The sequence below is a fragment of the Rattus rattus genome, chromosome 4 (assembly GCF_011064425.1).
Source record: "Rattus rattus isolate New Zealand chromosome 4, Rrattus_CSIRO_v1, whole genome shotgun sequence".
Taxonomy (NCBI): domain Eukaryota; kingdom Metazoa; phylum Chordata; class Mammalia; order Rodentia; family Muridae; genus Rattus; species Rattus rattus.
Genome location: NC_046157.1, coordinates 62,918,217 through 62,944,255, shown reverse-complemented (window position 1 = coordinate 62,944,255; position 26,039 = coordinate 62,918,217). Strand labels below are relative to the sequence as shown.

Below are 26,039 nucleotides of genomic sequence, written 5' to 3'. Positions count from 1 at the left end.
GTGGTTGCTCTGAGGACCTCTGTAGCCTAGATCTACTGTTACCAACTATTGAGCCACCGCAGAGAGACAAAAGACACCTACATGTAAAGGGGCATCAGATCCTCTAAGCTACAACCTGTGATATCTGCTCCATCTACTGTGAGGCTCAATGAAGGTTTCTCTTAATTAATTTTACTTGTATGTTAAAATTTAGCTAGACAGTTCAATTTCAATCCCAATCTTTTTTTTTTGTTCTTTTATTCAATCAATATCTTAGAATTACGCTTAAATTATGCCTTTAAATGTGAAAGTCAGTGGGAAGAACATGGAAATGGGAAGAGCGGTGGTTAAAAATGATACAATATGCATATGGGAAATCATCCACAGTGAAAATCACCATCATCATTATCACCATCATCATCATCACCATCATCATCATCACCATCATCATCGTTGTCGTCATCGACTCTGGATTCTAGGTATATTGATTTTATTGTTATCTATGGTTGTTAGGAGACGATGTGGTCTCTATCTCCTGAAGCAACATGTTGAGTGTGCTTGTTGCCTCTCCAGAATATTTAAGGTCTCCCTTGGATGACAGCAAAAAATAACCGAGTATTTGGGTGCATGAGAAATAGGTCAGAAGCACCCAGAATTCCTATAATCAATGAAAAGAAAAAGGCTTTCCAAAGCCCTCAAAAGACTTAACACTTATTTGGTGCCTTCCAGCCACTGAACAGGAAGTTGGGAAAATAGATGCTCTGTCTAATGTCCCAACATTTGGTATATTTCACTCTCATTTGATAAGTAGATAAACGTAATGAAAGAACACAAAGTCATTAATCTTCCTTTAATAAAATTCCCGAAATTAAGACAAGCCTTGCTATTGTTATTTTTGGATTTTTATACTATTTTCTCCAACCACATGAGCAGAAGAATTATTTTATTAAATAGCTATGTGCAATGCATTTGCTGAAGCTTAGGGGAAAGGGGGCACAATTGGATGTAGAAGGCTAAGGATGCTCGAGTCATAAAATTCTTTTCTGATATAAGACAGTTACAGGTGAAGACCCACACATTTTTTTTTTTTTTGTGATAGCAGTGTAGATCAAGAGCTCTAAATATTATCAGTGTGTGGCTTCTGGTAGCTCTCATCACGCCAACATAAAGTACCAAGCCTCCTGAACATAAAGAGGCTTTATTTGTTCATGGTCATTTCATGAACTGGGACTGGTTGGTACACTTCATGGTGGGAGGGTAAAGTCCATGGTGATAATTACTCTCTAATCTTTCTTCAGACAACTTCCTTTTCTTGTTCACTCAAGTGACAGTTCCTGATTCTGCCTAAGGTTTGTCACCTTTGAGCATTTTTCTAGGTGATTCTCTAGGCCTCTGATCTTTCAGGAGACATTGTCACAATGTTTTGTCAACAGTAGTAGCTGTCACTCCAGAAACTTAAAAATTAAAACTATAAACTACCCAGAACCACTTTAGATCAATGGGACCAGAAAGTCAGGTTGCTGGCCCAGTATGCTACTGTAACAAACCATTCAAATGTTCCTAATATTTGCTATAGAAAGGGAACCAGGTTACAAGCTCTATTTATTAGAGTAATACAAGGCTCTATCTTTTTGTTTCCAACTTGACTTCTAACTATTTGATCTGTTTTAATTAATGAATAAAAGGAGACCATCAAGACTTCTTCATTAAATTGTATTGAAGGCATTTGGATATTAGACAATTCAATTTCCCTGTTCTTTCCATGTTCCTTTGAAGTTTCTTTAAGATAAGCACTGAAGGGACCTATCAGTATCTGTAGAAATTTATTAAAAATAAAATATATTAAATTATAATTTTTATAAATATTTTAATCTACTCTACTTATTATATATCTGCTATTGGTGATACATGGTGAGACTGTGTTTAATGACTTTAACACATGTATTATGAATGAAAGGAAGGCTAGAGAATTCAGAGCCTGCCCTACCTGGGGATCCAGCCCATATATATACAGCCACCAAAACTAGACAATATTGATGAAGCCAAGAAGTGCATGCTGACAGGAGCCTGATGTAGCTGTCTCCTGAGAGGCTCAGCCAGAGCATGACAAATACAGAGGCGAATGCTAGCAGCAAATCATTGAACTGAGAACAGGGTCCCTGTTGGAGGAGTTAGAGAAAGGATTGAAGAAGCTGAAGGGGTTTGCAACCCCATAAGAACAACAATACCAACGAACCAGAGCTCCCAGGGACTAAACCACTACCTAAAGACTATACATGGCTCCAACTGCATATGTAGCAGAGGATGGCCTTGTTGGGCACCAATGAGAGGAGAAGGCCTCATCCTGCCAAGGGTGGACCCCCAGTGTAGGGAATGTCGGGGTAGAGGCGGGAAGAGGTGGTGGTTGGGGAGGGGGAACAGTCTTATAGTAGAAGGGAAGGGGAATGGGATAGGGGGCTTATGGAACCAGGAAAGGGAATAACATTTGCAATGTAAATAAAAATATCCAAAAAAAGGAATAGAAGACACATGTTCTTCCCTTAGGAATTTCAAAAATGATGTTCCATTATAAAGAAACAAAGTACTTTAATTGTGTAGTTTTATTGACAGTCTTGCTATGTATCCAAGGTTGATATTACTCTCTTCGTTCATCCTGCATTAACCATGGACTTTCAGTCCTCCTGTTGAGAACTAGAGTGTGTCTTGAGTACTAGGATTGCAGGGATTCAGCCCTTGTCATCTTTAGTTTGCTAGATACCCTCACAATAAAATCTATAAAATACTCGCATGTGTACATCTTCTCATTTAATATTGACATCAGAACCCTAATAGTATTCTTCCAGCTCATCTTTGTATCCATTCGGCAACTTAGTTAGAAGTAGACTGTATGGAATCCAAATCCTGCCCACTCAGTTGTATCCTTTCCCCCTAGAAATAGTTTAAGTCAGATTCACAATAAGTAGAATACAAAGCAACAAAAGTTTAAGAGATGCCATTGATTAACACAGGACAAAATAAGAAACCATACGTGGAAAATGAGAGAATAGTAACTCTACGTGATGCCATTATTCATTTTTGAAAAAAAATTTTCTCACAGTGTATAAATTGAGTCAAGAAGGCCAGTATAGTACATTATTTATTACACCACACAGAAACAATCTTTGATGACCGCAAGTAGTTAAACATTTTTGTATTAATTTACAGATTCATTCATTTTGAGAACTCAGGTGCCCATTCCCACAAGTGTCTTAAAAGACTAGAGATTTAGTACCATAAGGATCACCATATATAGCTTTATTCTGCTTACATAGTAGTGTCTCCTAGCAACCTATTTCCAAACCATTATTAACAATGTTATACACTTAAAAGGCTCTCCTGACTGCAGGAAAAGTCTATTCTGTGTGAGAAGAGAAGCGTTTACATACAAACATCATTACTTTCTGGGTCACAGAGGGAGTATAAAAATATACTTATAACGGAATTTTAGGGAGAGAAAAGGAGGATATCCCCAGGCTGCTTGGATGGTATTCAGTCTTTAGGCACTCCTCTCAGACCCTGCTTAGGTTGCCTCTCCTTTGTTTGGCTACGCAGAGTGCATTTGCTGAGATAAGGCTTCTTCCCTGCGGCAGGAGCTTAGGTAGAGATGTTTTAAGCCTTCGGACACACTAAAGCTGAAGGAATAATAATGCATGCTACAAATAGTGCAGCCCCACACTGCAGCTCATTTCACACCCCGAAAGGTGTGAGCAATGAATAGAGCCAGGTGGGATTAAGTTAGAAAGGCTTGGGGAGAATGAAGGTCTTTCTCTTCTGATTGGAGGGGAAGAGGGGGATTGATTTGGCAGGACAGAGTTCAGGGCTTTTACAGACAGGGGATTGGTGGACAGGAGCGAGAATCAGAAACAAGGTATCCCACTCTGACAGTCTCAACAGTGGGCAGTTATGTAACACCACGTCTGACCTGGATATATTTTAATGGCAATCTCGTTCATTTACTACATTTAAAACAACAGACCTATCACTCGCCTAAGAAGACGTTTCAAGAGCAGGTAAATGGGTTAAATTTCAGATTTTCCTGACCTCGGGTCTTTAAGGTTTGCGACACATGCATGGAAGCAAAGAAATGTCAATAGAAAAGTTATCTCGACCCAATCAATCCCTTCTTTGTGCAAGGTCCCATACTCACAGAAAGAGAGGAATCAATGGGTCAATCTTGTCATCGCTCTCTGTTATCTTACAGACATAATAGTGTTTGGATGAAATCAAACTGCTGGCTCCTCAGCCAATAGCGTGGCTGGATGACGATGTTTTCAGGAGCTTGTCAAGGGGGCAGAGTTCTCTATGGACACTGTCTTGAGTGTTTTGTGCAGCATGGATCTCCTCCTTCACTTTATTCTCCCCAGTCTTACTGGTTTTATTTTAATCAAAGTTATTTAGTTATGTTTTTATTTATTGTCCACATATTTGTGGGGATGCACGTGTGCATGTGTGTGCGTGCATGTGTGCGTGTGTGTGTGTGTGTTCGTGTGCGCGTGCGTGTGTGTGTGTGTGCGTGTGTTTGTGTGTGTGCATGCATGTGTGTGTGTGCGTGCATGCATGTGTGCGTGTGCGCACATGTGGATATGTCTAAGTCAGATGACCGTGTAGACCCAGGCAAATCATCTCTACAGTTTTTGTTCTTGAGTTGTAACTTGGCATTCCTTGACCAGTCACATAAGGAAATGATTGATCAGAGATGAGTGTTGGGAAGCTGTCAAACCACTGCAGCTCATTAGCTCCTCAGTTATTTTTAGCTTAATTTTAAAGCAGGAGAAAATGGGTGTAAATTGTATGTCAGGTGAATTACATGCTTTTAGTAAAGTGCAACATTTACTGCAATTACTTAAGTAGTCATTTTAATAGAGTAAAAATTATTTTTCCAACTTGTTTAGAGCTTCTCCCCCTCCACCACACTGCATCTGTCTCTGTTTCTGTCCCTGTCTGTCTTTCTGTCTGCCTCTCACATATATATGTATGTGTATATATATATATATACACACATATATACATATATACACATACATATACATACCCACCAATAAATAAATAAATAAATACAATAAAATGTGTAAAAATATCTTTTATTCACCAGATGTAATTGTTGTCTTGGAGACTTACTACTGAATAAACTCCCCCTTTCTAGTTCTTTCTGAACTCTGGCTGGCTGTTTCAACTCAGCTGTCCTGGCCTAGACTCCTCCTAAGCTGACTGATTCAGCTACTGACTGAATCGATCTGCTTGACCCGAGACTAACCCTGGCGATCTGCTCTGACCTTCTGGCTCCTTCTCATTCTCTGGCTCACTCTGTCTTCATCTGCAACTTGTCTCTGTAAAATTTCTGGTAAAAACACTGTCTCTCCCCAACCCTTCCCCCTTTCCTCTGTGTGTGTGTTTGTGTGTGTGTGATGTATGTGTGTGTATGTGTGTGTATGTGTGTGTGTGTGTGTGTTTGTGCGCGTGTGTGTGTGTATGTGTGTGTGTATGTGTGTGTGTGTGTGTGTGTGTGTATAGTTGTAATGAGTTAAAGCTTTTGACTATATAGTTGAAAATTATTAGGACACTGACAGACAGTACCTAAGGTTTTACAAACATCTTGAAGAAGAACACCGATACAAGTCCATTTCTTGTCCAGCTTTGAGAATGAGAGGATAAAACAAACTAGTCTGGCAGGTACGGTAAGAATATATTGCACAGGACTCTTAAGAGAGCTAATAACCCCTCACAAAATGCCCAATTAGGAAATGAATGACTAGCTCTACTTCCCACTAATGTTCTTTAAATATTAATTTTAATGATTTTACTAGGCAAATCTCATGTGAATGGGTTGGGCTGAAACTTTGGATCTCCTTCTTAGAAAAAAAAAAAAAACAATTGAACACTCACCGTTACCCTTAGCATTACTCTCACCTCAATGTAAAAACAAAACCAACCAAACAAACAAAACACTAAACAAACAAAACTTTCTCACTTTCATCAAAGACATAAAATTGCTATTCAAAGTCCTTTTTTCTTATGTATGCTATAAATGAAACGGAATTAAAATGTTTAATACAAAGGAGTAAAAGCTGATGAAATCTTTCTTGTGGGATTTCCTCAAGTCTGTGGGGAATTTCAGCTCATACCTAATCTGCATAAATAACCTTGAGAGAATACAGTCCCACTTAATAAATTGGATCCTAAATTATTTCCTGCTGTACCAAACACATCATGTAAGCACACTAAGGTTTTTTATTTATTTATTTATTTTGGATTTCCATATGCCAGTCTAGACAACTCTCATTAATGCTGTAATGTCCTCTCAGTTATTAAAGCACTATGGAGACTAATAAGCATGGATAGAAACAAAGATTAACATCTTTGCGCAAATTACCTGTATCATTTGAGAAGAAAGCAAGTACCTGGTCTTTCTCAAAAATATTGTATCTAAGGCAATGGGCCACATCACTTATTTTCTACACTGGAGGACCCTGTCTCTTGATCTCCATGTCTCACAGCAAGAACTGAGATCCATAGGAAATGAGGTCAATGGGCCAGACAGTAAAGTCTGGCTGGGGATGAGATAACATATAAATATTAGGACTCAGTGTTGTAGAATTGATTTATAGTTACTCAACTCATACAAGTCCCTTGAAAGCCTTTGCTGATATGCCCTAATTGAGTTCAAGTCTCCTCTACCACATTTTAAAATAGTATATAGTAATTTTCTGTTGATATGTTTATCCCCACCATATAAATATATGACACCAAATCATATTTTATTCATTCATGGGCCTGATTTAATATTGTCACTAATGCTTTTATTTCTGAATCAGGAATAATCAAAATATACTCACAAAGTTTAACTGCACTAAAGATACATACATTCATTCTAGTACATTTTATTTTGCATCTGTAAAAAAAATCTCTTGATCTCAGATATTTAACTCAAATTAATTAATTAACATTTCTTGTTCTTCATGTTTGAAATTATAATTGTAATATCATCCCTTTTCTTTCATCCACTCTAATCCCTTCATATACCCCTCCTTGCTCTCTTTCACATTTATGATCTGTTTATTGTTATTATTCAGACATATAGTATGTTCATGTGCCTGTGCATGAAGATTTCTTGTATTTATAACCTGGGAGCAATGTCAAAATACTGGTGAAAAAGAACTTAGGAATTTGAGACATTTAGAGGCCCTGGTGTGGGAACAAGGTAAATTCATCAGTACCTTCAGTTTCAGTTGGTTATACTAGCAAATAAATTATAAGTCCAGATATCAAATAACAAAACTGTTGCCCTCTTACCTTTACATTTGCAATATGCAATCTGGCATATATATATATATATATATATATATATATATATACATTCTCTCTCTCTCTCTCTCTCTCTCTCTCTCTCTCTCTCTCTCCATACACGACAAGTACTATTAATAGTAAAAAGTAAGGAAGTAGATTATAATCACTTACCCTAGTCCCAGAAGGTGACAAACTTCATTTGAAATTTGTGTGGTCCAGGGCTCAGCACAAGCAATATGCCATGTGTTATGAATATTGAACTGTACCAATCCATTGTTGCTCTGTGTGCCATTGAGAAATCGCACTAAAAATGCAGAGAATAGGATGTCAGTAACAGGAAATAAGGGAGTGGAGGTCATGTGGGAATATTGATCAAAGGGAAAAACATTTGTCTATACTGGAGGAAGAAAGTTTTTGGGACCAAGTGCACTGTACAAGTACAATGAGAATCTACTCTTAAATTATTATATTGATTAATTAATTAATTTCAAACTACTTCATCACAAAAATATATTAAGCACTTGAGGTGCTGGGTCTATTGACTAGCTAGATTGGTTCATTTCACATCATATGCATAATGCGAAATGTCACATTGCATCCCATGAAGTTACACCTATAATTTTTAAATATTCAACAGAATTTGTAAAATACCAGTAAGTACATAGAGATTCGTTAAGAATATTGGATTATACACCATGTCATCTTGATTAACTTCATAAAGGAACAGTGGCTACAAGGAAAAGATGCTCTCACTTAACGGTTAGATTAATAATTGATCATACTTTTTTCAAGAGTATCTTGGGAGATATAAATTGAAAAATCCAAGTTTAGTTGGTATTATTTTGTCTTTTTTTATGACTATGAAATGAACAAAAGCAAAACGTGCAAGTTTATTCACCAGAAAGTGAATAAAATAAAGTTGGGTATTTCGTTTTTATGTTATTAAAATTTATTTATGAAAAGCATTGCTTATAAACTAGAAAAGGGAAAAATGAAATTCAGGAGAAAGCTCATGCATTTTGTACACTTGTGCTGCCTTTTCAGAAATGAGTTTTTGTTTGCTGTATGTGCTCTTTGATTTCTCTCCTCTTCCCACTAATCTTACAAACGTTCTGCAGTCAATATGATGCCTGGGAAGGGGTTCAAGCTAAGCTAATTGTCATAAAAAAATTCTCAGTGATTGCAGTGTGACCCACAAACACCATGCTGTCATTGTTTTTACTTTATTCTCTCATTAAAAGAATTCGATATTGAATTAAACAGACTATGATTTAAAAAAAAATAACATCCTTAGCTCTTGTGAGGCATATGATCTTTGACATAATTTCTTCAAAACTCTGTTTCTTCAGGGCTAAATCAAGTTAGTTATGAATGTGCAACTCTTTCATCACACGTATTTGTATTGCAATGCACATAATATATGTAATACCTTTTTAGAAATCAAATTAAAATAATATACAATAAGATAATATGTTATTCGTATCACTATCGCAACCTGAATTGAGGGCTTGGCCAAAATCAATCAAAGCAGAAGAAATAGAAGATGCTGAAGAACTAGAAATACAAAGAGACCAAACCAGAGAAGTCAGTAATAATATGCATTCAGGTGCTCCTTCGGAAGGTAATAAACACCAATAGCATAGAGAATGGGCCAGGTACTTAGATGCCCGGTTTGGTTATATTTTTGTCTTTGATATTTATGTTTTCTGACTGAATCTTTTTTGTCCTAGGCTTAGTTATTACATGTAACCAAGTGTAACAAGCAACACACACAAACAAAAAGTCTCTATATTGGTTTTATTTCAAACCAAAATGGTTTCGAAGCTCATACTGGGAGAGCGGTTCACGTTCCTCAACCCTTGCAGTGAGACAATATGTATTCTTCCTTTCGTGCTTGGGGGGTCTAAAAGCAGAGTTAGCATGACACGAGCATTTTCATGAAAATAAGACATACCACAATGTGCTTCATCCGAGCCGTCACTGCAGTGTTGGTAGCTGTCACAGAGATTCCCCATTGGAATGCAGTTTCCATCTTCGCACTGAAATTCGTCATCCTGGCAGGGCTCTGTTTATTTTATAGAGAAAAATACATAAATAAATAATACAAAAACTGAAGGTTTCTGCATACCCAATCCATTTATGACCCTTTAACCATAAGACATTTGCTTTACTGCTTGAAGGAAGAAACTTCAATGTAGAAACACCCCAAATTTCTTACTCAGATTGCTTCAGAAACAGCATTAAAGGTCTATATGTAGCTTAAATGATTATAGCTTAAACCTTGGCCATCCTTTTGTGCAAAAATGCATTAGGGAAAGTTCTAAGAAGTAGCTGAGGTTGTTCTTAAAATGACCCAACCCTACAGATCTCAGCTATAGCTAGGAGAAACTTTCCTCAAAGAGACATCATCGTAACTTACAAAGAAGAGCCCTATTAGATCACATATAACTTCAATACTCTGTGATTGCATGTTCTATGGTACACTGACAATCTGGAAACAGAAACAAAACCCTTTGATAACAAGAAGATTCTACTTTGAAAACAACTAGCAAATGTAAAAAGAATCAGAATTGTATCATTATATCAAACTTGGACTGATTTCACTAAATCATGACTTCATTAGAAGGATATCAGAAATAAAAGGAAGACCTTTCCCATAGAAAAGTTACTATGAATTAACTATTCGTTTGTCAAATGTGTATGTGTGTTTTGTGTCCACATATGGTATAGTGCCACTAATCAGAAATGTAAATAAAACAAAAGTAGGTGTTGACCTTAGGTAATGAAAAGTATATATAATAAGCCTAGATATCCACTAGAAACAATTGTTCTTTATTAATTGTTCTGTATTAACTAGTTAGACAATATTTGAGAAAGGTGGAGTTCAACTTTTATTGTTGTTTTATATGTGTATGAAATTATCAAAGTTTATACATGTATAAAACTCTGATATCTGTCTCATTTTTTCTGTTGTTATTCTGTCTCCTTAGAAGTGTTTATTATCATAGTCATTACTTTTTGGATGCAAATCCAATCAGAAGGTTGTTACTACCAAGTTAGTTGTGCCATTATTGTCAGACCAGTCATTATTGTAGCTCATTATTGTAGTCATTATTGTAGGTTTATTTATAATGAGCAAAGGTGATAGTCCCAGAGAGAAATCATTCAGCTGGTAAGCTAAGTTTTAGAGTAAATTTGACAAAAGTATCAAATATTGGCATGTGTTTAATAATTTTTAAATTATTTCTTTGAAAGTTCCATACATTTTTGATTATGTTCTTTAAGCCCCCAACTTGGATACACTGTCCTTCCCTTGCTATCCAAATTTGTGTCTTTTTAATCATTCCAGACAGATTATGTACATAAATTAATCTTTCTGAGATTATTGGATCACAAGTAAAATTTTTAGGAACCACATTCCCACAGGGGAGTAGCTTTCCTTCATTTATTTAGTAGCCATTGACCTCCAATAGCACATTGGGTAAGGACAATGGGTCATGAAAGACTGTTCCATTCATGCTAGATTATTGACTTGCTTATTCTTGAGTTCTTCAGTGTTTGTTCTTCTGCCATAGTATTGAGAATGTGACTACAAGAGGTCATCCTTAAAGGCCGCTGAAGTCTTAAGAATATCACCAAACAGGGGATGTAAAGATTGCAAGAATTGAGAGGTGCAAAGAAGTCCCATGAAACGCTATCTTCTTGGATGACATATCCGTAGCACTCACAAATTCATAGCAGCTGTGATCACTTGAACAAGATCTACTCAAGAACAAACAGCTCGACAATCTAGCATGGACAGAGGAGTCTGTCTTTACCCATTATCCTTACATGGGGTACCGTTGGGGGTTGACAGTTATTAAAGGAAGGAGATCCATTTTTCTTTGAGAATGTGGTCCCAAGAACACTACCCATGATGAGCCCATACTCATGTCCATATAGGTAATATTAATAGGACTGAGAAGGATAAAACCCTATAGATCACTGTGATTGCAACAAAGGAAGACAAACTGAGTTTGACTCCAGGGCCCCACTTGGTGAAGAAGAGAATGAACTCCTACAATGGTTCTCTAACTTTGGCATGAGTGCCCATATACAGATGTCCACACACATACACATACTCACTAAGCAAATGTAAAAATAACATAAAATGCGATTTAAAAAGCAGAGGGTATAATGTTGGAAGGAGGAGCTGGAGCATAGGCATGGATATAATGAAAGTATATACATATATGTGGGTCTCAAAATTTAAAATGTTATTTTAAATCTCTCTCTCTCCCCTCCCCGTCCCCCCCCTCTCTCCTCTCCTCCTTCCCTAGCATTGAGCTCTAAAATCTCTCTGTTAATCAACACTCCATCCTTCCTTTCATATTACTAGATATGCAGGAGATGTCTAACCATTCTCTCTTGGTAACAGAAGTTAATAACTGGGAATGTTTGTCTATTTTAAGCTTTAAAATATCCTATCTTTTACCGAAATCCAATTTGCTTTAATGAAAGTATTTTTAGGAGGTTATGACTGGCATTTTCTCCAAATTTTTATAACAGGAGAAAAGTAGGTTATATATCTCAAAGCATAATCTTATTAGAGAGATTCTAGTAAATGCAATTACCAATTTGTTTCACAAACACATATTTTTAAACAGATTACTGAGATGACAAATGGCCTCAAATGATTATATATTTATTTTTTACAAGGAATCATGAGTATCTGAGTGGGAACATTTCTCTTTCTTCTGGATGTTATCATTTCTTTAACTTACATTTAGGAAATCTTTAAGGTAAATGCATATACATAAATATACATTCCATAACAATATGTATTTCAGCATACATTAATTTTATAAGGTAAGAAGATTAATATTGGACCCATAATCAAATATTTTAATGTACTCTATGTTAGTCATTACCAGTTACTATAATTTTTCATGTTTTCCATAGCTATTATAATCATTATGTTAAATAAACTTACAATGAGAGTACATATTTATAGATATATTTGTAATTTTGCTTTTATTATTATAGTAAAGTTATATTCAATTGGAAAGGCATATTTTAGTTAGTTAATATAAATAAAAATATATGAATAAAATTTGAGTGAACACATGTACCATGTTCTTGTCTTTAAAATAATTATAATTTACTGTCCTTCTGTTCTCAAAACTGTTAGGATTATACCTGAAAGTCTAGAAAAGATGGCTAGTTTAGATGTTAAAATAAATTATATAATCAATTTCAGAATTGAGAAAAATGGAATATTGTTGCTGAAGTGAATAAGAATCATAAAATCTGAGAGGAAGTATGAATAAACTATTTAAAGCTTTCCATATACATCTAAAGTTGATTTTCATTTTTTGGAACATACATTATTTCAGGTCATTGGGAAGTCTTTGATACAACAATTTACTTTCTCTGGAGTCTGAAATCTTACCTCAGATAGTTTTATGCCCATGGTGAGGGAGGAAAAAAGTAATATCACTCAGACTTAAATTTCCCCATCTTCTCTTTATGAAGTCTCTACAGCTCTGCTTCATTTAGACACCATATGCTTGCTTTTTAAAATTGAGCTGAATTGGTTTCCAAGGCACACAGCACAGAAGCTGGGGAGGGTTCGGGGGTCCTGATTGTCGGGGGTCCTGATTGTAACCAGCTGCCATTTGTGAGTTGCTGCACGCTCTACTGAATCCCTCCTGAAGACTACTTGAACCAGAAACAAGCAACTGGTGCACATTCACAAGCGACTCACCGTAATAAATATCTACTGTGAATCCTCAAGTTCAACATGAGTGGAAACGGTTGGGAGAGGATAAATAAAATAATTTAGGCCTCATAACTATTTTATTAGAAAACTTTCAAGTACTCCTAAAATATCTCAGAAGACAAGGAAAGACTTCATAAACACTGGAAACAGTTTATAACATGATTTTCGTATTTTTTTCTGAAATTATTGCCAAAGCAGAATATCAATGTAAGGGAGTATGTGTACCCAATCTCACTAGTCATTACTGGCTTGACCATCTTTTATTGCCTGTTTCTCTGACTGTTTTTCAGGCTTTGTTATTAAAATATGAACCAACAAACAAAACCAAGCTTGACAGAAAAAGACCAAGCTAGGAACAACTGTTTCACTGTGCCAACCCCACAGCGAACTGTCTTCTAGGTACAGCAGAAATAGCAGCTCACAATTGGGTACAATAGTCATGACTTATCTTCTTCTAGCTTCAATTAAAAAGATTCTTTTTTTTTAACTTTTTTTTTTTATTAACTTGAGTATTTCTTATATACATTTCAAGTGTTATTCCCTTTCCCGGTTTCCGGGCAAACATCCCCGTCCCCCCTCCCTTTCCTTATGGGTGTTCCCCTCCCAACCCCCCCATTACCGCCCTCCCCCCAACAGTATAAACAAGATGCTCATGACCAAAATATGGGTCCATGGCCAATGAAATGCAAAGACCCCCTTCACATAAAACTATATGTCCTCTGTACTGACTGCATTAAACTATATGATTTTGGTAACTTTCTCAGACACAGCTTTTCAAAATACTCAGCCCATTCTTTATTCATGAGTAAGAATTATATAAAAGTAATAATGAATAATTTTGTTGGAAGAGTTGTGTTTGTTCTTGATTTCAATAGTCTATACGATTTCAAATTTCTCATCTCTTGCCATTTGTGACTTTAAAGTAGGGTTGTAAAGACCTATTGCTTCTATTAACTTTGCCCTGAAGTACTTTCATTTTTATATAGGAAAGAATGCTCTACAGTTATTTCAATTGCTTATGTTTGTAACAAACCCTCTTACTTACTGGTCAGTGTATAGATTAAAAAATAAATTACTTCAGTTGGTTTCATTTTTATTTTCATTTAAAAATACATGTAATTATCTCGTGATTACTTCTTTTCATGAAAAAAAAAACTCTTGAAAACTTGTTGAGAAGTCTGTTCCTCTGGCACGGAAAGCATCTTTATGGGTTAGCTATTTTCCTGATCCATTGTATGAAGCCCTGTATATCTTAGCATGTAACTATCCAGAATACAGGTGAATTTAATGTCTAATTAAATACACATGGTCTTACTGTCATTCTTAGCATGTAGACAGTAACTGAAGTCTCATAAGATAAAGTTATCTATGTATTTTTCATTGCACAGTATTTCTTAAACCTAAAATATCATTATTTTACATTTTTCAATATAATTGGTTTAGTAATCATGTGCTTACATATATATATATGCATATATATATTGTTCGTAAATACTGTTTTGTAAACTTAGAATGTTAAGTACAAAAGGCTATAATATTGACACTTTCTAATTAATTTTTATTTTAGAAAATTCAGTTGCTATAAGGATTTTCAAGTTCATTCTCATCTGACTTAGAAAGTGTGTTATTTTTCCCCATGTGGTTTTCTTTCTGAACTTGGTGTAGTGTTGTTCTTCATTTTGAGATTTTCTTTGCTGTGTTATGTGTCTTGCATCCCCTTTACTGATGCTCAGCCTTTCCCTTGCATTTAATATTTTAATTGTGTGTCATGTGCATCCTAGCAGTTCAGTGGCCAATTTCCCTCCTCCTCTCTCAACAAGCTCTTGGCAAAAGAAAAATCCCTTCCTCACTGAGTCAATTACTTTACTTTGAACTTTCTGTTGAAATGTAACTTTGGTGAGTAGGAGTCAAGGAGATTCCAAGAGAAGTGTTAATTGATATACCAAAAAATGATGTGTTCTCCTGCTGTGACAAAACTCAGGTAACCATTATATTGATAAAGAGGAGGGAGAAAAAACAGTTCCATATGCTGAGAAAAACAAAATATCATCTCAGAATGCAAACATACACATTGAGATTCGGGCTTGAAGTGGATTTTGTTCCCTTGTTTTGTTCTGGTCCACTCTAAGGAGGTGTGTGTTACTTACTTGGAATCCCCAAGTAATAGCCAGAAGTGAAATTTGCTTTGAAGCCCTTGCCTCCGTTCTTCATGTCTGTGTCGAAAATCACAGTCATTCTATTTGTGGTAGAGAACAAGTCCTTCACAGGACCACGTCCTGTATACACGGCTGCCACAAAGGGAAAGGAAACCATAAGTTCTAGAGGTAGGATTGTGTACACCAGGGCTCATCTAAAGATTATACATATTCTTATAATTTAGATGTATCTATTAGAAGCAGAAAAACAATTTCAGAACAAAACAATTTCTATCTATAAGTTACAGTATAATTTAGATATCCTTCTGGAATATTTATTTCTTTTGATTTGTGTGAATATTAAGAAGCAAAATTAAGAAAAAGAAGAAAATAATAAACTTATTTTCCTTGATCATGTAAGCAGGGTTTTTAGTAAGAAACAGAATTTAGCCTGAAAATGTAAACAACAATGACAAAAACAACAACAAATAACATTTGAAATGTGTTTACAAATGGGTATAAAGATCCAGATGAAATGTTTCCTAATTCTTGCTGGCTCCAGAGGATTTCATTGTTGCTTTATTCTGTGTGTCGCTCTAACAGTCCGTTCCAGAAAGCTGTGGTCTGGAACTCTGTGGGTTTTACCTAAACCATCTGGGGAATCCTCTCTAGTATCCTTGTTCTTCAGAGGATAGAGTTAAATGAATGCCTAAATAATATGACATAACCTTATGTTTGGCTAATAACCTTTAAATGTGCTAGTAGTGTGTATTTTATTATCCAGACACAAATATTTCTCACATCTAGTTAGAAAAAATAATAGCAATAGAGAAAAATAAGCCTTGGTTTACTTTTGAATCCTCAGCTGTTGAGAAGAAGAGGATGCCATGGATAATAATAAACAAAATGGTGACAAAATATAGAGTACAATGACTTAAAATATTTACAAGGAATAATATTTGGATATGTTAGAGCCAGAGGACATCTAATTTAATAATTATTTTTGAATAGCTATGTACACGTATTTCATAAAACTACATAGTAGAATATACATGATGTTTCTATAGTTAACTCTTACCAACTTTTAATACCCATGAAGCAAATATAGCAATCCTGATTAGCAAAGAATGTTCTAGGAGAGTATATTCTTGTCAGTATTGCAAACATGTCCCAAAATCAAACTCAACATATTCTGAGAAGACTTGGTAGAAGGGAAATCATTATCAGAATATATTGTTTGAAAAAAATTATTTTCAGTAGAATAAAAATCTTTTACATGTTACTTAGATGTTATATTTTCATCTTGCCAACTGTTAATGCTCTTTCTGTAAATCATCTTTCCTGAGCTACACAGCTTTCAGAGGGTTGAAATTTCAGTCTTACCTAAGAGCAGGGAGTCAAAATTTACCCCATCTCTAACTTCAACCACATCATTGATATTTTCTAAGTCGAATTCTTGAAAGTGAAGTTGAATATTTTTCCCACTCTGTGCATTTAAGTTCCATACACCTTGAAGACAATAAATAATGACAGTTAATTTACAATGAACGTCTTTTTATTATTTTCTTTGTTTGTGCATTTGTGTACGTGCATATATGTGCGCCTGCATGCATGCATGCATGTGTTTGTGTGTGTGTGTGTGTGTGTGTGTGTGTGTGTGTGTAAGAGAGAGAGAGAGAGAGCAAGAGGGAGAGAGGGAGGGAGGAGAGAGAGAGAGAGAGAGAGAGAGAGAGAGAGAGAGAGAGAGAGAGAGAGAGAGAGAGAACTGGGATGATCTTCCCAGAGTGTACACAGGATGAATAGCGGAAATAGTTCTCTTCGTCTACCATTGAAGTTCCTAAAATCAAGCAGAGGGTATCATGCTTATTGGCAAGAAAGCAACTTTACCCAATAAGCTGTCTAGCCAGGCTCAGTTCACCTAATTTTCCATGATCAAATAAGCAAACTCTGATATTTATTTGAAAGCATCTCCATTTATTAAAATAATTTGCAAGCTGTTAGTTCTATTTAAGAAATTGCTTGCCCCAAAAATGTTTCTTTTCTTAAATTATTTTCAGAGTTGACTCAGCATTCAGATTCTAATTTATACTATTCCCCCCTACACTCTGAGTATCCTCACTCACACTTTAAGAACCAACCTCTGTCTGTAGGGTACTGACCTCTCCAGGTATTTGCATTATGCACCTCATTTGATGGAAAGATAGAACCATCTCTACATCCCTGGGATGAAGCCTACTTGACCATGATGGATGATTGTTTTGATGTCTTCTTGGATTTCATTTGTGAGAATTTTATTTAGTAGTTTGCATTGATATTCATAAGGGAAATTGATTTGAAGTTCTCTTTCTTTCTTGGGTCTTTGTACAGTCTAGGTATAAGTGTAATTGTGGCTTCATAGAAGGAATTTGGTAGTGATCCTTCTGTTTCTATTTTGTAGAATAGTTTGAAGAGTATTGGTATTAGGTCTTCTTTGAATGTCTGGTAGAATTCTGCACAAAACCCATCTAGTCCTGAACTTTTTTTGCTTCTATTTCTTTAGGGGTTATGAGACTGTGTAGATGGTTTATCTGACCCTGATTTAATTTGGTACCGGGTATCTGTCTAGAAAATTGTCTATTTTCTCAAGATTTTCCAGTTTTGTTGAGTATAGGCTTTTATAGTAGGATCTGATTTTTTTTTAATTTCCCCAGTTTCTGTTGTTATGTCTCTCTTCTCATTTCTGATTTTGTTAATTTGGATACTGTCTCTTCACCTTCTGGTTACTCTGGCTAAGGGATTATCTATCTTGTTTATTTTCTCAAAGAATCAGCTCCTGGTTTTGATGATACTTTGTATAGTTCTTTTCATTTCTACTTGGTTGATATCAGCCCTGAGTTTGATTATTTCCTTCTGTTTACTTCTACTTCTCTTCAATCAAATCAGTAGCCTTCCTCTACTACAAGGATAAAAAGGCTGAGAAAGAAATTAGGGAATTGATATCCTTCACAATAGTCCCAAATAATATAAAATACCTTGGTGTGACTCTAACCAAGCAAGGGAAAGATCTGTAGAACAAAAACTTCAAGTTTCTGAAGAAAAAATTGAAGAAGACCTCATAAGATGGAAAGATCTCCCATGCTCATGGATTGGCAAGATTAATATAGTAAAAATGGCCATCTTTCCAATAGCAATCTACAGATTCAATGCAATACTCATCTAAATTTCAACTCAATTCTTCATAGAGTTAGAAATGCAATTTCAAATTCATTTGGAATAACAAAAAAACCCAGAATAATAGAAACTATTCTCAACAATAAAAGAGCTTCTGGGCAAAACACCAACCCTGACCTCAAGCTGTTTTTCAGAGCAATAGTGATAAAAACTGTATGGTATTGGTACAGAGACAGGCAGGTAGATAAATGGAAGAGAAATGAAGACCCAGAAATGAACTCACACACTATGGTCACAAAGAACCTAAAACAATCCAGTGGAAAAAAGACAGTTTCAACAAATGATATTGATTCAACTGGAGGTCAGCATGAAGAAGAATGCAAATCTATCCATTCTTATTGCTCAAGTTGAAGTTGATCAGAGACCACCACATTAAACCAGATACACTGAAACTAATAGAAGAGAAAGTTGGGAAGTGCCTGGAACACATGGGCACAGCAGAAAATTTCCTGAACAGAACACCAATGGCTTATGCTCTAAGATCAAGAATCAACAAATGGGACCTCATAAAATTGCAAAGCTTCTGTAAGGTAAATGACACTGTCATTACTTCAGAGAATCAAGTAATCCCACTTAAAAAAAATGGGGAACAGAACTAAACAAAAAATTTTCAACTGAGGAATAATGAAGGCCGAAAAACACCTAAAGATAAAAAACTCAGAGGACTGCAGATGCTGTCAAGGATGTGGAGAAAGAGGAACACTCGTACATTGTTGGTGGGATTACAAGCTGATACAACCACTCTGGAAATCAGCCTGGAGGTTCCTCAGAAAACTGGACATTGCACTACCTGAGGACCCATCCATATCACTCCTGTGCATATACCCAAAATATGCTCCAACATATAACAAGGACACGTGTTCCACTTATTCTCATACTAGCCTTATTGGTAATAGCCAGAAGCTGGAAAGAACCCAGAGAATTTGAATTTGTAATGCAGACTATGTAATCTTCAGACAGCTATAGTGAATGTCTCTAGGTAGTAACCCTGGCCCAGCAGTAACTTTTGTACATAATTTGTAGGTTGATTTCTCTAAATTTAGGTATTTCAATGGCCCCCATTTATTAGCGCATTCATGCTGGGAGTCTAATCATGTTACCCTAGCTATAGTCTTCATTGAATCTAGTACATGTTCTCTACATGTGAAGACATTACACTGCCTGTTTTTACACATTCCATCGACCTTGTTCTATAAAACTGAAAGTTTGTGGTACATCCTCTGGGAGTCAGATCAGTGAGCTAGAAAATGGTAAGAAAGAACTATTGACATCAAGGGTATTGCTTTATGTTTTTATTCTGGAATCACATTACTAAAATAACTTCAAGGAATAATTGTGAGAGTTCCTTGAGATAATGTATGGTGTGCATCATTGCTTTGCGTCCATTCTAGTTACTAATGAAAAAGTAGCTCATAAGTTTGAAAGGAAAAAATCAGGGAAGGGTTTATGGGAGGCTTCAGAGAGAGAAAAGCAAAGAAAAATGATGTAATTACAAATATTCTCAAAAATCAAACAAATCCTTAAAGAAATATTTCATAGTAGTAAACAGGCTACTGTATTCATTTTAACAAATTCATAATCTATTTTGCTCATTTAAAAGGTATCTCCCTTGTATATACGTTTTTTCTTTGATAAACTGGGGGAAAAAGACTTACAGAAAGCTTGGTTGGGGTAATTGTCTGGAAAGTTTGGAGAACTGAACGTTGTATTTGGCTCCCATAGTTCAAAAGGTCCTCCACAGTCAGCTGGAAGGGATTAGGAAAGAATCGTTAACCACATCATTCCCATTGGTCAGAGATTCTATTAGATGCCAGACATCTTACGATTACATTTCCTACAATGCTAGTTCTGAAAAATTCATCATGCATGTTGTATAAGTTGTCAGGGAAACAATGTCAGTACATCAGTGTCATTACTAGAAAAGTTCTCAAGACCTCTATACTTTTATTGCCCTTATAACGTATTAAAAGATTATAATAGTGTACAGGGCTTGATCAAGGGAAAATATTTTGCATGTTTATTTGATGAAGAGAAATATTTTGCAAAACAAAAGGGAGAGAAATGATGGCTGCAGGGAAGCATGGATGTTTACAATAGAGCATATCCCATCCTCACCACCATCCTAGAAGACCCAGTGCTGCTGATCTCACAATCTGAGCTTTGCTATGGTTTTAAAAATCTTTTATTCTCAAGATACTGGGTAGAAATGCCACTAAACATTGAAATGTTTGGTAGCTAGGAAGGGGAGAATGACACTTTTTCCTCTCGTTTAATAATGTTTCTGAGGCAATGTATGCTGGGGAACACCTGTAATATCAGTCCTAGAGCATGAAATCAGGTGTATTTCAAATCCAAAGACACCCCATGCTACCCGAGAGCCTGTATACAACCGCCCCCACCCAACACAAACAGCAAGTTTTAGTTTTCTTTCTGGTTAACTCTGTTACCATTTTACAAGAGTCGATTGGGATTCCCAGAGTTTAATTAAATTTATTAGAAACTTATATAGTTATGACTAAATCTTTTAGTTCTGGCTACAATTCAATGTGTTAAAATTCTGATATTTAGTGTATTTTATTTATTAGAAATAGCTTAATAATCATTGACTATTTTAAGGACCTGGTTTTAATACTTGTTACCACTGTTATACTCAAAAATGATTTCCAAAATGTAGGTAGCTGATTTAACTATATGAAGTATTTTGCTTTTTAGCGAAGGCAAATAAAGTTAGACTTTTTTTTATTCTGAAGAACTTAAAAATCACATTGGAGGAGGGATAATTAAGCTAATTAAGAAAAATATATTCATACAAACCTTTACTCACACCTTCTCTATCTAAACCACTTGAACTTTTTGTGAATGTGTGCATATACATGCTTGTATATGTGAGATTGTTTATGCATGCATGCATGTGTGTATATGTATGTTTATTTCTGTTTCCATAGGTATTTGTGCATGTGGATGAATGTTTGTGTACTTGTGTGAGTTTGTACGTATGTTTGTGTGTGGTTTCTGTACAAAAGCATATGTGTGTTTGTATGCATGAAAGTGTGTATACACATATGTAATTGTATATGATTGTGTGTTTGTGTGAACCAGCTTTCCAGGTCCAGCCTGTCCTTGTGGGGGTGGAATGATACGTTTTCTGACCTTGGAAGAGGGCCAAAAGGGCAAGGGCCTCCAGGAATATCAATGACTGCTGTGGACTTAAGGCTTGTTTGCATAATAGTGTACATATTTTTACATTCCTCCTTCAAGTAATGTCATTCCTGTTAATGTTATTGACTCCACGATAATCAGAGACAGGCAGAGTCTTAGGTTAGGGAGTATGGCTAATGTCTCAGTAAAATGGTAAAAGCTGTTCTGGTATGCACTCATTGACAAGTGGACATTAACCAAAAGCTCAAAGTAGCCAAGATAGAATCGAAGGACCACAGGCATCTCAAGAAGAAGGATGACCAAAATGCAGATGTTCCCACTCCTTAAAAGGAAGAAAACAAATATCCATAGGAGGGGATATGGAAGGAAAGTTTAGAGCAGCAACTCAAAGAATGGCCATTCAGAGCCTGACCCACATGTGGCCCATATATATACAGCCACCAAAACTAGATAAGATTGATGAAGCTAGAAAATGCATGCTGAAAGGGACCGGATATAGATCTCTCCTGAGAGACACATCCAGATCATGTCCAATACAGAGGTCAATGCTAGTAGCAAACCACCGAACTGAGAATAGAACCCCCTTGGGGGAATTAGAGGAAGGATTGAAAGAGTTGAAGGGGCTTGCAACCCCATAAGAACAACAATGCCAACCAACCAGAGCTTCCAGGGACTAAACCACTCCTGAAAGACTATACATGGACTGATCCAGGGCTCCAGCTGCATATGTAGCAGAGAATAGCCTTGTTGGGCACCAGTGGAAGGAGAAGCACTTGATCCTTAAAGGTTGGATCCCCAGTGCAGGGGAATATGGGGGGTACAATAAGGGGGATGTATGGAGGGAATACCAATATGGGGGAGGGAGAGGGGAGGGAATGAGGGCTTATGGACAGGAAACTGGAAAGGGGAATAACGTTTGAAATGTAAGTAAAGAAAAAAAATAAAAAAAAAAATTTAAAAAAACAAAAAAAACAAAAAACAAAAAAAAAAAAAAAAAAAAAAAGGTAAAAGCTAAGATCTTTGGGATATCCCTTAAGGCTGTAGAAAAGAACAATGAAAACATGATTTCAAAATATATAATTTCTCAACTATGCAAAATATAAGGATGTAGTATGAATTATATGAGAGGCTTAATGAATCTTAAAGCACAAAAGTAGCTAGCTTATTGTCTGTGTTTAACAAAGAGACAGATCTCTGAATTCATTTGCAATATTAAAAAATGTATGTGCTTCCTGTCTCTTAAGAATTAAGAGGTTGGGTTATGGGGATGCAGATTCAAGGATAATAAAAGGGAACCTGGAATAAGTGACTCGATTGATAGGTAAAATAAGACTGGGCTTATACTCTGCAGGGGATGAGCTATTCAGACATGTCTCAAGCAGAACACACACACAGAGAGAGAGAGAGAGAGAGAGAGAGAGAGAGAGAGAGAGAGAGAGAGAGAGAGAGAGAGAGAGCACTATCTGGAGATCTTCAGTGGAAGATGAACAAAGAGAAAGCAATCTGGAACACTGTCTTGAGCAGAACATAGGGTGCCAGCTTGGACCCATGATTTGACTTCTTGTTGTTTGTTTTTGTCACTGACAAAAGTATATCTGTCTGTATGCATGTGAGAGTGTGTATGTCTTCATGATGTATAATTGTGTTAGTCAGTGTGTAGGTATGTGTGCAGATTGTTTGACTTTAAATGTCTTCATTATATATTTATGAATGTGAGTGTGTGCATTTGTTTAAATTATAAGTGTACTTATGTGTAAAGTTCATATGTGTGTGAATATATATATATATATATATATATGCGTGTAAGTTTTCAAATGCGCCAATGTGTTTCTGTTTGTATGTGTGTATATGTGCTTATGTGTATGAGAGTGTATGCATTGTGTATGAATGTGCATGTTTATGTGTGTTCGTGTGAGTGCAGTTCTATATGTGTTTCTATGTGCCTGCAAACATATGTGTGGATGTAGTCTGTGTGAATATGTATAGTTTTGTGTATTCATAGTATATATGTGTGTATCTGTGAGGGTGTATATCTGTGAGGCATATATGTGTGCCTGTGTGTGTGCCTATCAGTAGGTGAGTATGAGTGTACATGTGTGTTACTATGAGTACATGGTATATGCCTGTGAACTTTTGTGAATTTCTGCATATATGTGTATCTGTGTGCATATGAATACATGTGATTTGGTGTCTGTTTTTCATGTATGATTGTGTGTTTATGTGTGTACATTGTCATGTGCATTGTCTATATACAGGTATGGGTATGGTCGATTTGTGCACAAGTGTGTTTTCATGTGAACATTACTATTTTCCCATTTTCTATTTAAAAATAGAAAATTTCTAAGTCAAACACTGCTATTAAAATATAGGTAATATTTTAAGAGTTTAAGGTTTTGTAGTATGTGAGAAAGATGGATAGTTAGCTCTTTAATAATCTCACAACCAGAAGTAAAATTTATGTCAGTTTTAACTGTTAAGCCTAATCAGGCAGGTGATTAAATTAGCATTTAGCCTGCAAACAGAAAACTTGGGAAAGTCATTCCTCTAAGGTGCTTAAGATGCCCCTTTTAAAATATATTCAAAGTATAATTTCTCATCAAATAACTGACCAGCCAGATTCTTTAATTCTTTAATCTTTAGATAAAGGTTGTTTCAATGGCTAGCTCTGTGTTAATGACCGTTAGCAATTCAGAAGTCACTGTATGCCATGGTAGATAACAGCACACGACTCATTTAATGGTGGCGTTCCCACAGTGTGAGTGTATCACGTGATTCTCAGAAGTGCCATAGACTCATGATATGTGGTTCTAGGAATTTCAGTCAGGCCTTGCTAATATGTAATCAATGCCCACATAGCCAATGAAAATAAAGTAGGGTGACTAGCCTGGAGAAGTCTTTCCATTAACAGTATTAAATTCTCACATTTTAGTAGTACTAGTTCTGTTCTTTCAAATGTTTGTATTTTGATTAGTCTCTTAGTATGCCATAGGGATTTTCATTATCACAATGTGTTTTTGTAGCATATTCCAAGTTAGGTTTTTTGTTTGTTTGTTTGTTTTGACATCATATCTTAGATTTTGAAGATGGAGTCTGTTCTTGAGACGTTTTATTGGTAATCTGTGCTTAAGTCGAACACTTATAAGGTAAGTGTTCATATGGAGGTGTGTCCAGCAAGAGAGAAAGACGAGGGTTAACTTTCACTCACAGTAAGAAACTTTGAATTAAACACATGTGGAAGAAGATAAGAAATGAAGTCATAATTTCAATTACTAATAGGCTTGTGATTGATAGTCTTTTGTGAGGAAATAATAAATACAACTTGAAAAGTAATAAGTCACATTGAGTTTATGTTAAGTGATTTTCAATATTCTCAATTATAATACCTATTATCTTAATAATATATAATAAATCTTTTGACATTACATGGAACACATTAATAAGTTTATATTAGAATCCAAAATTAAATCTATTCTGACAATTTAGAGTCTGATTTTTAAACATTAATAATTTTAATCCATTATTGTAACTATTCATAATATAAATAGCTTTATGTAATTTTTGACAAATTGGCTTAAATGTTTATTCATGAAAATCAAATTTTATTTATTTTTGAAACTTGTAACCAATGGTAACACTAAATGGGCCAGTTGTTGTAAAGACAGACTGGCAAAAACAATATAGAATAGGAAAATGTTCTTTGATGAGAGATTTTATGAATGAAATTACTATTTCTGTGTACGAGGGTTAAATATCAAATCAAACACATACCATAGAATGCTGCTCTGAAGTAATGAACTAAGACAGCATGAATACAGATTGATTTTCACATGGCTGTTTAGTATATTAACTCTTACTGTGTGTTAATAAATGAAAAATGGCTTAAATCTAGATACAATAGAAAAAACAATCTTAAAAATAGTGAACATTAAAATGGTTGAAGTCACTCCTTTTCTTAATTAATCAAGAACCTCAGAAGTCAACCAGGGCCTGGAGTGTAGATTTCTTTCAGTCTATATTTACTGTACTTCAGCACAGAATTTCAGAATCGTTTTTCAAATCAATATGATGCTTGTACAGTAGAATATTAGCTTTTATAAACTTCTCTCAGTAGAGTCTCTATATTGATATTAATTGTATCACCATTACAAGGGCCATCCTGGAATTGAGGGAGCACAGATTAAAGTCACATGGTAGACGCACCCCTGAGTTGTGAATTGTCCACAAAACTCTACCAACAATAACCTCAGGAGTGGAGTGTACATGGAGTTTTATTGTTCACCCACTTGTCTGAGATTTTCTCATTTAACTGCTGTGTAAAGACTGAAAGGTTTTAGCAAGTCAACCGTGATTTCCTTTTATTTTTGCTTAAACAAATCAGTGATTTGGAATCCAAATAGCTCTTTAAAAATAGAACTTCCATTGACCCAACTGCAAAGGGCATTAGAAAGAAATTGTTCAGAATGCCTTGGATG

The 26,039-nt window shown here is 35.6% G+C and overlaps 1 protein-coding gene across 2 annotated transcripts in view; it reads right to left on the bottom strand.

Annotated features, from left to right (window-relative positions):
• The window catches only part of Tmprss15 (transmembrane serine protease 15), a 109,782-nt gene that overhangs the window by 25,539 nt on the left and 58,204 nt on the right, over positions 1-26,039 (bottom strand). For both annotated transcript variants that reach the window (XM_032899397.1, XM_032899398.1), the window contains 5 exons: positions 20,064-20,153; positions 16,582-16,707; positions 15,211-15,351; positions 9,257-9,367; positions 7,474-7,606 (listed from right to left, as the gene is read on the bottom strand). In XM_032899397.1, coding sequence (XP_032755288.1) covers positions 7,474-7,606; positions 9,257-9,367; positions 15,211-15,351; positions 16,582-16,707; positions 20,064-20,153 — 601 coding nt within the window. The remainder of the gene's footprint in view (positions 1-7,473; positions 7,607-9,256; positions 9,368-15,210; positions 15,352-16,581; positions 16,708-20,063; positions 20,154-26,039) is intronic.